Consider the following 12,750-nt stretch of genomic DNA (forward strand, 5'->3'; position numbering starts at 1 on the left):
GGCACAATTCCTGATTCATCAGGAAAAGATGAAATTTGTAGTTACTGGCTGTTATCACATCGTAACTGTTTGCTAAATCAACCAAGACAGAGGGTTAAGACTCACTTCTAGTTTCATCTCTATCCTAATGTTGTCAATGTACTGAAATCAGACTTAGTGCAAAGTCTGGGAAGTCAGTTATGGGAGGGAAAATGGTTGCATTTTAGTTGGCTGCTCCTTTCGGTTATTCTCATCAGATAATGTCCTGCTCATACAACCTAAAACTAAAACATTTTAAACACTGGAAGTGGCTTGTGCATTCCTGCCGCCTTCCCTTTCAATCTCACAGAAATGTCGCGCAACTTGTCACCTCCCTCCATATAGGAATCGTCACTAAACTTACCATATATTTTGAGCTATAAGCAACATAGGACCATTAAATACAGAGTAACTCAAGGAGTTACTATTCTAGGGTGAGGCTTTTCTCTTTGAGATTCAGGTTAGTTTTTCCTCCAATCCTAAACTCTGAACAAATATGAGAAAATATGAGCAGCCAGGGAGTCAGCAAGGATGGGTGTGAATGCTGCATTCCAGACGCCCATTTCCTTACTTCACTCAGCCTTCCTTCAGGCATTCACTCAACAAAGATCTATTGAGTGACTATTTTGTGCCAAGCATTGCGTTCAACATTGAGGATAAAGTAGTAACAAAACAATTCCAAGTCCCTGCCCACAGAGCTTGGGGTGAGGGGGACAAGAAAACCTCAATAGAAAGTTAGAGCTTGGTAAGTGCAAATGGGGAGGGGGAGAACAGATTTGGCGGTAAGTGCAAATGAGGAAGAAGGAGCAGGATGGGGGAATCGCATGGTGAAGACTGTCATAATTCTGGATAGGGTAGTCCCTGACTCTCCTGAGGCCTCGCTATGAAGGTGCATTTGAGCAAAGACCCAAAGGAGGTGCAGGAGGGGGAAATGAACTTCCCGGCAGAGGGAGCAGACTGTGCAAAGACCTTGAGGCAGCAGCATGCTTGGCATGTTCCAGATCTAGCAAGGAGGCCAGGCGAGTGGGCAAGGGCGAGGGAGAGCTGTTAGGAGATGAGGTCAAAGGAGTAACTGTGAGTGCACATGCATGTGAACCACTGCAGATGAGAAAGGATTTTTCTCTGGAGGAGGTGGAAACCATTGCAGGGTTCAGAACAGAAGAGTGAGATGATCCGTTTAGATTTTGAACAGGATCATTAGGGCTGTTTTGTTGAGAACAAATTGTGGACAAGAGTGAAAGCAGTATGAGCAGGGGGAGGTGATCACAACAATCCAGGCGAGGGACAGTGAAGAGGGGAAGGAGGGAAACGTTGCTGGATTCTGGATATATTATGCTGTGAATCTAGCAGAATTTCCCGACAGGTTGGATGTGTAAAAGGAAAAGGCGTCAAGGGTGATCCCAAAGCGTTGGGCCAGTTGGGTCTGGACATCCTATCCCGGTGTGACGGTGCTGTGGCTACTGGAGCTGCTGAAAGGCTTCCACATCCATAGCCCTGCCTGGAGGGAGTGCCCTGACTCACCCAGCTGTGTCCCAGCTGTAGACATCCCCAGTGCAGGCCTGGGGCCATTCCTTATGTGCCCAACTCCCAGCCTGACACAATGCTGACTCTCACCACATGTCACCATGAAGTGGCACATTCTCAGTGCATTTACGGTGAAACCCTCTCTTCGCAGAGCCATGATAACATCTCTGAAGGAACCTTAAAGATCACCTTTGTAGGACTCCATTGGTTGTCCAAAGCAGACACTCTCCATAACTGAGAAAAAACAGAATTGCTCAAAGGCCTAGGAACAGGCTAAATACGCAAAGCTGTCGGGATAGAAGGCAGCTCCGTGCATTGTTGCCCTCATGGCCTCTCTGAGGTCTCAGCATAGCTGTTTCACTCACTCTCTGAGTCCTCCAGTCCAAATTGTTGAGGGAATTAGGGTGATTGGACTCATTACCATGGCCCATTCCAGGTATCAGTCCACTTTGGGGGTGCTGGCAGTCTTTGGCTGTGGTGGCCTTGGCAAAGTGCCCAGCCTTGGTACAACCCATAACCATCCTTGACCAACAAATGGCCTGTTTCCCCAAGGAGAATCCAAGTTTCAGGGTTCTGCAATGAACTCAACCAGTACATGCCTCATTGACAGGGGAGAAACTAAGACTCAGTTCAAGGGGCTTGCTTGATGTTCCAGGGTGCATAGAGAGCAGAGAAACAAGAGCCCCGGCCTCCCAGTCCCTGTACTATCAGAGCACAGGGCTTGTTTCTGATGGTGTTCCTCCCAGGCATCTGCACGCCTTCTACCACTGGGCAAAGCTTAAAGTGTTTTTAAAGTATGTAAATACATAACAGACATATTGTTCTTAGAAATAAAAGGACCCGCTGGGAGAAAAATCACATGAGAATGAAGTGCTGTTGGACACCATCTCAGTATCAGAGGTGGGCAAACTTTCTATAAAGGACCTAGCTTGGCAAACATCTTCGGCTTTGTGGGCCATATGGTCCCAGTGGCAGGAAAGCAGCTGCAAACAACACGTAAATGAATGGCTGTGGCTGTGTTCCTGACTCTTTATTTACCAAAACAGGCTGCTAGCCCATTTGGCCCACAGGCTGTAGTTTGCTGACCTTTTTATCTAAAAGATTAAATGGTGTATCTTAAGTATTGGGGAAAGAGCTAAACTTAAATAGTTGTAACCTTTTTCTTGGCCATCACTGCTTTAATATTCGTCGTTAGCAGCATAGATCTTCCTTACCTTCTGAATTACAGGTGTTCCGGTACTTGTCAGAAACCCACCATGTGCCTTAGAACACTGGTTTCAGGCAAGGAAAGCACGGAAAAGGAACGCCAGTGATGATGGTCTGCAAACATTTTTCCCACGACTGAGAAACCAATAATTTTGAAACTTTCCTCATTCCTCCTCAATCAGAGCTAACAAAATTAACTGCTTAAGTTTTCTTTATCCCATTCTCAAGCTGAAGGTGTGCAAAGCAATGAACGTGCTCTAAGACAGGTAAACAAAGAGAAAACTGAAAAGTGAAGGCAACCTGGGGAATCCGTGCACACCTTAGTAGGTACTTTTACTAATGTCTCTTCCCCTTGTAGATAAGCGTGGGAGGCTGGGGCTGTTACCTGTTCCCTCTGGGTAACTCAAGGCCACGGCCAAACCTGATGTTTCTGAGCACTCATTCCTTCCACAGAAAACTCTCCTACTCCAGGCTTTAAACCATAGCTCAGATTCACAATTGGCTATTCTGGTTTCTCAGAAACTAAATAATACCATCACGCTTAGGTGGGAGCTCCAAATTGTATGCAATTCTGGTTCCACACTGTAATGTTGGATAAAGGTAGCCAGATTATAGACATACAGTTACTCAACCCATTTCTGCAAGAGTAAATGTCACTTTACTTGCCATAGGGTTGCCAGTTACTTGGTGTCAAAAAGATGGGAGTGGAGTGGAGAGAAATACAGGAATTGAGACTAGGTCCAGAACTGAAGCACTTCCCTTTTGCAAATTCCATACCGTGGGAGCTACAGGAGAGCATGCTTTTGGCCCTGCAATCCACGAGGCTGCCATTAATATGTTAATTCTGTAATAGGCCAGGCATCATATTTCATACATGTCAGAAAAATCCAAAATCAGAAGAACCCAAGACAACCTAAAATATTAATTTAATTGCTAAGACAATTTAGAAACTTCAAATTGAACTGAACTACTTAACACATGGTCTAAATGTCTTTTAACTATGTTACTTCTAAAATGGAATGGTACCTGTGGGTATGGTTCCTGAGTTCTCAGCCTAGACTCAGAGCTAAGAACCTTCTATAGCAAAGCCCATAGTCCAGGATTATTTCTCTTCCCATTCTCTCCATTAAAAAAAATTATTATATGGTAACCTTTCAGGGGCCATGCACATGCTCTCTGGTCAGATAGAAGAAAACTGATCACTGTTACAATTTATCAGAACTGGTACAAACATTGGTAAAAAAAAAAAAAACATTCTGATATAAGAGGCATCCACCTTTCTCTTTGCAATCACCAAAAATTCATTTTTTCTCATTATGCAAATGAATGATCCTACTATTTCTAACAGATGAGCCTATTCTTTTCAGATTCCCTGCATTTGTGACATAGTGACAAGGTCTGAGACTACTTCAGGGCAAGAGTGACTAGGGGAAGCTCAATAAGTGAGGCAATCGGTTCAGTCCTGGCACATGTGGGTGGTGGAGGTCAGCACTGTTTGGTCTACACACCTGGAGGGAGCACCTTGTGAAATAACAAAGCACAGTAAGAGCATGGGTTTTGCCACGGGACTGAGTCTGAATCCCAGTTCTGCCCTTTACCAGCTATGGGGTTCTGGGTAAGTTACCTAACACCTCCACGACTGTTTCATCAAACAAGTGATTCCTCAAAGGGCTGCTGTGAGGATTAAATCAGTCAGTATCCGGAAAAGGCTTAGAACAATGCTTGTAACCAGCACAAAAAGGAAGCGACGGGAGCCTTCCTTCTCCTAACAGTAGGGTGGTCTTCGGCTCGATGCCTAAGCTCCGCCCCAGACCACACCAAACATCCCAAACGGAGATTTTTACCAATCACTCCTTCCTGCAGATTTTACAACCTTTTTTGGCAAACCCATGAGAACACTAAGCCATACTATGGGCTGGACTTTTTTTCTTTATCCTACATGTTGGGCAAGTTATGAATATCTTAAGTACCTATTCTGAAATGATAGACTGCATTTCAAATAATCATTTTATTAGTTACAGAAGAATGTTCACTAGTATTTACATAGTGCAAAAAAAGCTGTTATTGTCCCTAAATGTGATATAACAATTATCCTTCATACAGCAAAAGAACAAGAGGAAAATCCCTTTATGTTATGGTTCATACTAATTCTGCTATTTTTTTTATTAGAGCATTACAATTAAGACATTAAATTATAATTCACGTGATATATTTAGAAATTAAATTACAAAACAATACAAATACTCTGAAGGTGTGATGTGCCAACCAAGTTTAAAATTTATGATTACTTAGGATTCAGGTATTAGATCAGCCAAACAGTTTGGTTGATTCTGTGATGTGTATAAAGGTTGAAAGGGATGAGGGAGAAGATGCCTGTAAATAAGTTATTTCACAGAAAATTTTTTTAAATCAAAAATAATCAAGTTTTTAACAGATAAGTTAATGTTCTAACCTGTTGGCACAGCATACAGAAAATACTTAAATGACAGGTTTTTAAAGCAAACAGCAGCTTTACAAACAATAATACTTATTTATATATATATTAAAGTAATGATGCATTAAGATTTAACATTATGTTAAAGAGCTGAAAAATGAATGTCAAGTTCACTATTCATTTGCACATTACAATTACCACCCAACCCACCTCCCCCAGCTTATTAAGAAATCAGACAAGTACGTTATTCGGATATTAATTTCTCAATATTTAAACTATGTAAATTCCTTTTGACTAATTCTTTTCCAAATACTGGAAGCATATAAAATACCATCTCTGCAAAAGTGACCTCCAGTCAAAGCCATTAAAAACTTTTCAATGTATAACAGATTATTTTTCCCATTTTTAGTCAAAAGAAATATATTACATCATTTACAAATATATTCAAACCAAAAATTAAGCTAATATGAACATTTGTCTTTTGAGAAGTGATCTTCACAGTAAAAGAACCTACTGAAGCAGAAATCTAGTTTTGGGAGTGCAATTCATATTATAATTCAGATACTTATGTACTGAAATAGAAATCTAATATTGATTATTGCCAGTAAAACCAACTCTACACACTAAGAAAAAAAATAACTATGGTTTTTGCTTCTTGTGATGATGAACCCTTACTCTTACCATTAGATCTCTCTTTAGGTCCGAAGAGACACTCACCTCAGACCCTCCCAAAAAACAAACAATAAAAACACCACCCAGTTCCTTAATCTTCACACTTTCTCCTATATATAATATACACACATTCCAGAATTTATCTAAAGGAAACAAATTATAAAGACATTATTAATATTTGTTTAGCATATTTCTACATAGTAACATTTCCTTTAAGAAATTTTGGGTTGTCCTCTGGAGGTGACCGGTCTTATAAAAAAGGCTGTGGTCCCTTGGGTTTGCTGGCAGAAGACACTGCACGTGCAAGAGCGTTTACTGAACACGTAATTACACACTTCTAAAGTCTATAGCAAAAAGAAAAGTTACGGTGTTCCGAAGATTTCCTCAACTTCTCTTTTAATACAAATTTCAAAAATCTGAAATGACAATTCTCATTCAGAAGAGATACAAAATACAAGAAACCTTTGAAAAGCCATTAACCTTGATCAAGAGTTACTGAATCACTGACACTGAATAAAGGACATTTACACCATTAAAAAGTATGAAAAGCTTTTAAGTTTACTTTTAAGATCGTCAGTAGTTCAAAAACTCTATCATTTCTTTAAACCAGCTAACACTTCCAAATGTGTAGAGACAGTAAGATCTGCCCCATATAAATCCATGATTATTATTTGAGGCTTCATTCTTACAGGCTGTGTTCCTTTAAATACTGGATACTTTGTGCTTTAGGGGTCCATTCTGGAGGACAGTTTAGACAGGACAGCACAATAACGTCCCCTTTTAGCACACTAATCAAGTTGATAGACTGACGTTTTTGACACAGCAATGCTCAAACTTTCATAGTTCACAAATACTAAATCATCAATCACGAATCTAATCTCCCTGGTAATTAAATGCCAGCATATAAAACATCCAAACTAGCACAGTAGTCCCAATGAGCTCAGTGAAGAATCCGCCCAGTTCTCCCCCGCTGCCTCTGTGAGGCAAAGCCCGCCCTATAAAACCAGGGCAGGGAGAATACCCCTCCCTCCTTGGTCCTGTGCCTGCTTATGGGAGCTTGTGAGCATCAAGCTGGAGTGTCTGTGTGTGTGTTGGTCAGCTGGGGATGGGGCTGGAGAGAAGACAGAAAAACAGGTAATTTGTAATTCTTCCACCGTTACATGAACTTATAAAGGTCACTCACTGCCAAGTGGTGACTGGCTAGCAAATAAAACATTTAGCTCAGTATTTCTCCCAAGCAAGTATACACATTCCTAGAAAAGGGCAGAGATAAGTAATCGTGATCAAGTATTAATACCTGTGTACAGCTGCATACTCTACATCATCTGATAGGTTCAGCACAATTAGAACAGCTTGCTCTTTTCTTCAAAACTTCCTCTTCCAAGCCTTGATTATCAGGATACTGGTCTAAGGTATGTGAAGTTCCTTTCCCTGACCTCCTATCAGTCACTATGGTTAGTGTCACATGGCCAGTGCTTGAGGGGAGGGGCAAAATAGATTTATTTTTTAAAGGTGAAATGATTTTTCACTCAAGACAAATTTGAATACCCCCTCAAATCCCTATCTCAACATTAAGAGTCCTGAATCAGAAGCATGCAAGAGAACACACCAGGATAAGACTTTGTTTCTGGATCATGTACATGTAAGAGCTGCAGTCATACAGTTATTTAATGTCAAAATCTGCCTAACTTCATGTAAATATGAGTATGTACAAAAGCATTCCTGAGGTAAGAAGCAAACATGAGACAAACCTGGAAGGTCCTATCATGGGTGACTCTTCACTAATACAACACCTATCACTTTCCACAAATAAGGCCAGCTCTAATCACAGTGGCCCCTTTGCTAACCAAGTAACGGAGGCTCTGTTTTAGCCTTTCCCAACTCTGACCGATTACAACAATCAGTGACTTCTGAAACAAACACCTGTGGATCAAAAAAAAGTTGCATCAATTCTCAACACAAAACACTCTGTGAACTTAATTATGCTCAGCCTTTTTTATTTTAGTTTTCTAACTCTACTGTAAGTTCTTCTTTTAAAGAAGTCCAAACGTCTTAGACAGGTTAAAGCGAAAGCATAGTCTTGAAGGAAACATTGATGACTGCTCCTATCCTGAGAACCTTGACCTTTAACTTTCAAAATGACTCTAAGAAAGTATTTTAAACTTATTTTCTTTAAAACTTGGTCTTATTCTTTTTTAAATCATTATTTTCCATAACAACAAGCTGAAACGATTCTGAATTTTCCACACAGTTCTTAGAAAGACATTGAGATGCTAATTAAAAGCTAAGCTATAGATTATAACAAAACAAGTAAAAGACAGCTACAAAAATATCTGTTGGGAATTAAATACATATATTAAATATTGGACAGTGCAAAATGTTGAGATGAAGCATAAAAGGTAATGGCTGTAACCCTTATGCAGCTGGAGACAGAAAGCTGACATTTCCTGAGTTAAAGACCTGGGGGCGCGTAATTGGAATCGGAGTGCTGGCTGTCTGGAGTGCTGCCGCTGCTGGGCTTCTGCAGCTCTGGACTTCCTTGGCGGTCAGTGGTCCAGGCCTCATTGTCCATCCCTGGCTCCTGCACCTCCAGCACCTCTGCTTCCTCTTCCCCACTTTCCTCTGCATTGTCTTCCTCAGAACCATTAAGGGTTTTCCCAAGTTGAAGTGTTTCCATCGTTCTCTGGGTCTCAGAGACCCAAGACTCAATTCTACTATTGAGCTGTACTTCTACAGATATGGGTTCATGAGTATAATCTTCCTCCTCCTCCTCCTCTTCATCCTCTTCTTCTTCAAGCATGCCAGGTACAAGAGTGCTGGTGGTGCTGGTGATGGAGGAATTCAGAATATCTCGGCAACTGCCATCCAGAGAGCCAGTTTCGGTGCTCTGCTGGGAGGCCCATTCCAGGTCATCTGGCTTCACTTCCTCTTTATCACTCCCTGCCAACTTCCCAGGGTTTGTTGCTGAGGTAGCGTTGCCTGCGGCTGCTATGGACACCTGCTTGCCAACGGGGGCCGAGTCAAATGGAAGTTTACTGGATTTTTCAGACGTGCTGTGTTTACAGGAAACCTCTCTCTCGCTTTCTGATGCTTCCAGTCCATCTGAAGTTTCCACCATGTTTCTCCAATTTGTTTCTGCAAATATCAAACACATTTTTTAAAAATCAGGACACTGGAGGAAAAAAAAACCAGAACACTGTTTCAGAATCATGCAACCTGTAAAAGAGGGAAGAATGAACTACAGAAACTTACTGACTCACCAACTGATTAGGAAACCTAAAAACTTAAATTGTTCTACTACTAGTTTAAATGGTATAAAGAGAAAACAATTTTCAAAAATGTACATTTAAGATAAAAAACAAGGAGGCAAAAATTAAGTATATTAATGCTTGATAAAGATGCAAAACATCTCATACCAATAGGAGCTCACTGATGCTCATGTATCACATTCATATCTTCGTGAGTATCAATGAATGCCTAACTTATATTTTGGCCTTGAGGTCCACTGGGCTCAAGGATCCACAAGTCACAGATGGCAGAGCCAAGATGCGCAGCAGAAATATGTAATAGGACTGGTGTTTCCATTTACAAGCACAGAAGTCACCCATGCATTTCTAACATCTGTAAAATTTTGTTTTATAACACACATGGCTTGACTTACCAAGTGACTCTGAGAAACAATAGGAGTGTTATTATATATATATAACACAGTGTGATAAATCTAAATTATTTTTAATGACAGTAAGTCAGTTTAGAGCTAAAAATGTATGTACTAGGAATCAAAGACAAAGAACAGCTCTCTTTCCTTTTTTCCTGTTTTACATTTTATTCATTTTTTAAAAAGATTTTATTTATTTTTAGAGAGAGGGGAAGGGAGGGAGAAAGGCAGAGAAACATCAATGTGTGTTTGCCTCTTGCACACCCCCAACTGAGGACCTGGCCCGCAACCCAGGCATGTGCCCTGACTGGGAATCGAACCGAGGGCCCTTGGGTTCACAGGCCGGCACTCAATCCACTGAGCCACACCAGCCAGGAATCCACTTATTTTTTAGTACTGAAATAGAATTGATATATAACTTTATATTAGTTTGACGTGTACAACATTATAATTTGATATTTGTATAGACTGCAAAATGATCACCATAAGTCTAGTTAACATCTATCCCCATACATAATTACAAAATTGTTTTTCTTGTGATGAGGGCTTTTAAAATCTACTCTCTTAACAACTTTCAAGTATGCCATGCAGTATTATTGACTATAGTCACCATGCTATAAATTATATCCCCATGACTTATTTATTTTCTCACTGGAAGTCTGTGCCTTTGGACCCCCTTTATACATTTCACCCACCCCAAACCCCCTTCACTGGTGGGTTTGTTTTTGTTTCTTTTTCTTTTTTTTTAGATTCCACATATAAGTGAGAGCATACAGTATTTATCTTTTCCTGTTTGGCTTATTTCACTTAGCATTATGCCCTCAAGGTCCATCCATGTTGTTACAAATAGCAAAGCTTCATTCTTTTCTATGGCTGAATATTCCACTGTATATACTACATCTCCTTTATCCATTCATCCAAAGATGGACACTTAGGTTGTTTCCTTATCTTGGCTATGTAAAACATATGAAGCAACAAACATGGGGGTGCATATGTCTCTTTAAGTCAGCGTTTTTGTTTTCTTTGGATAAATACCCAGAAGTGGAATTGCTGGATCACATGACAGTTCTATTTTTAGTATTTTGAGGAACCTCCACACAGTTTTTTATAGTGGTTGCACCAATTTACACTCCCACAGAGTACACAAGGATGCCCTTTGCTCCACACCCCTGCCAACATTTGAAGTTTTTTGTCTTTTTGATAATACTCATTCTGACAGGTATGAGGTAATAATCTCATTGTACATGTCCCTGATTAGTGATGGCTGACCTCTCTCAAGACTGAGTCTCAGACATTTACCTATTAGGAAGGTAAACTGAAAGCCACCTTTGGAAAGGAAAAGGAGATACAGATAAGGAACCCTGCAATTAGCCCTCAAGAATCTTGTCATCATGAGCAAAGAGCCAAAGATCACATAGCCACAGGGGAAAGCAAGGCTCACACCTTAAAGTAAGAGGTGATGCCTGTTCAACAATCGATGATCATGCAAACATATAAATACGACAGGGAGAAACATGGCACGTATAAAAGTGCCATCTTTCTCTACGGGACAGAAGCAATCTGACTGAAGGGTGGAGATGTGGGAGCAAAGAGGTGCCGAATGCAGGCAGTATGAAGCCAGAACTGAACACCTAGAAGTCCCCCTTTGAAGAAGAGACTAGGAAGCAAGTTAAAGGCAGAATCAAAGATCTAACAAATCTGGAAACAGTACTAATCCAAAACTATCTCACTTCTGAATTGTTAATTTAGCAAAACTTATTCATAATGCTCTTCTTTGCTTATTAACCCCTTCGATGCTTTTCTGTTCTATTTACTGGTGCTTTGTGAAATTATCTTTTTTTTTAAACTTTCAAGTCATTAGTGGGTTTGTTAGAGGATAAGGTGTGTGTATTTCTCCCTTCAGTCAGCACACAAAAAATAAGCTGTCCGTCTGAAATAACTGTATACGGTAGAGGAACAAGCAAATGAGTCCAAAAGCCTACAGAGGAAGAAGTGGTGGCAGAGAATGAGCAAGAAACTCAGGATGAGTGGACTAGACATCAGGCTGTCCTCCCCTCGTAACTGCTTACTGAATACCTACTGTTTGGTCCTACTGAGAATTCATTCAAAAGGCAGGAAATAGAAGTCATAGAGGCTAACAGTGCAGGTTCCAGAGTCAGACTTACTACTCTGACAAGCTACTCAACCTCTCCTCGTCTCAGCTTCATCTATAAAATGCGATACAGTGTTTCTTATCTCCTAGGGTTGTTCGGAGGATTAAATGCCTGAATAAGTGTGAAGTGCTGACAAAAGTGCCTAGCATGTAGTAAAAATTCAGTAAGTGAGCTATTATACGAGGTCTGTCTGGAAAAAGTCCAGCCATTGTTAATGAGAACGGTTTGTGTGACACTGATATAACCTGGCAGCCAAGGAAAGTGGACTAGAAGGCACATGGTGAACAATTATCACTTCACTGTACAAGTCAGTGGGGGCAGTAGATGCCGTATAGTGAGCAAGTGTAGTGTGTGGTCATCACCTTTAAAATAACTGAGCAAGCAGAGCAACAAATCTACATCAAATTTTGCATTAAGCTAAAACTACTCAGATAATTCAGAGGGCTGCAGCTATGGGCAACTGGTGATGGGCAGCTTCATCACAACAATGTGTCTGTTCATGAATTTACGCATCACGTCTCGTGCAGAGATTTTGGCAAAACATAAAATTACCCAGGTGACTCAGTCCCTCTCCAGCCCAGATTTGATGCCCTGTGACTTCTGGCTTTTCCCAAAACTAAAATTACCTTTGAGAAGGGCCGTTGATGAGATTCAGGAAAATATGACAGGGCAGCTTATGGTGATTGGGAGAACTATGTGAGGTCCCAAGGTGCCTACTTTGAAGGGGACTGAGGTGTCATTGTCCTATGTACAATGTTTCTTGTATCTTCTTCAATAAATGTCTCTATTTTTCATATTACATGGTTGGATACCTTCTGGACAGACCTCCTTTATCAAGTGCCCATTATGTGCTGTGTCCCTGTTCTTGAAGTCGAAGAACTCGCAGTTTAGTTGGGATATATGTTTGCAACTCTGTTTCGCAAAAGTAACCTCAGCTCAAGTGGAAGGAAAATATAAGCCAAGAAAACAAGGGGCACACAAGGGACAGTAAGACTGGACTATCAGAGAAGCCTTTCCATTCTACCAATGATTAGCATCCCTTTTCCAGATTTGTTTTTACTTTAAACTGTGGAAATCAAAAGAAA

At 40.7% G+C, this 12,750-nt stretch overlaps 1 protein-coding gene across 1 annotated transcript in view; it reads right to left on the reverse strand.

The window, feature by feature from the left end:
* Positions 1-4,741: 4,741 nt before the first annotated feature.
* The window catches only part of SECISBP2L (SECIS binding protein 2 like), a 46,411-nt gene continuing 38,402 nt past the window's right edge, over positions 4,742-12,750 (reverse strand). The window contains exon 18 of the mRNA XM_090270575.1: positions 4,742-8,989. Coding sequence (XP_090126701.1) covers positions 8,307-8,989 — 683 coding nt within the window. The 3' untranslated portion in view covers positions 4,742-8,306. The remainder of the gene's footprint in view (positions 8,990-12,750) is intronic.

Source organism: Furipterus horrens, unplaced genomic scaffold, assembly GCF_987537825.1.
Source record: "Furipterus horrens unplaced genomic scaffold, mFurHor1.1.pri manual_scaffold_3, whole genome shotgun sequence".
NCBI lineage: Eukaryota > Metazoa > Chordata > Mammalia > Chiroptera > Furipteridae > Furipterus > Furipterus horrens.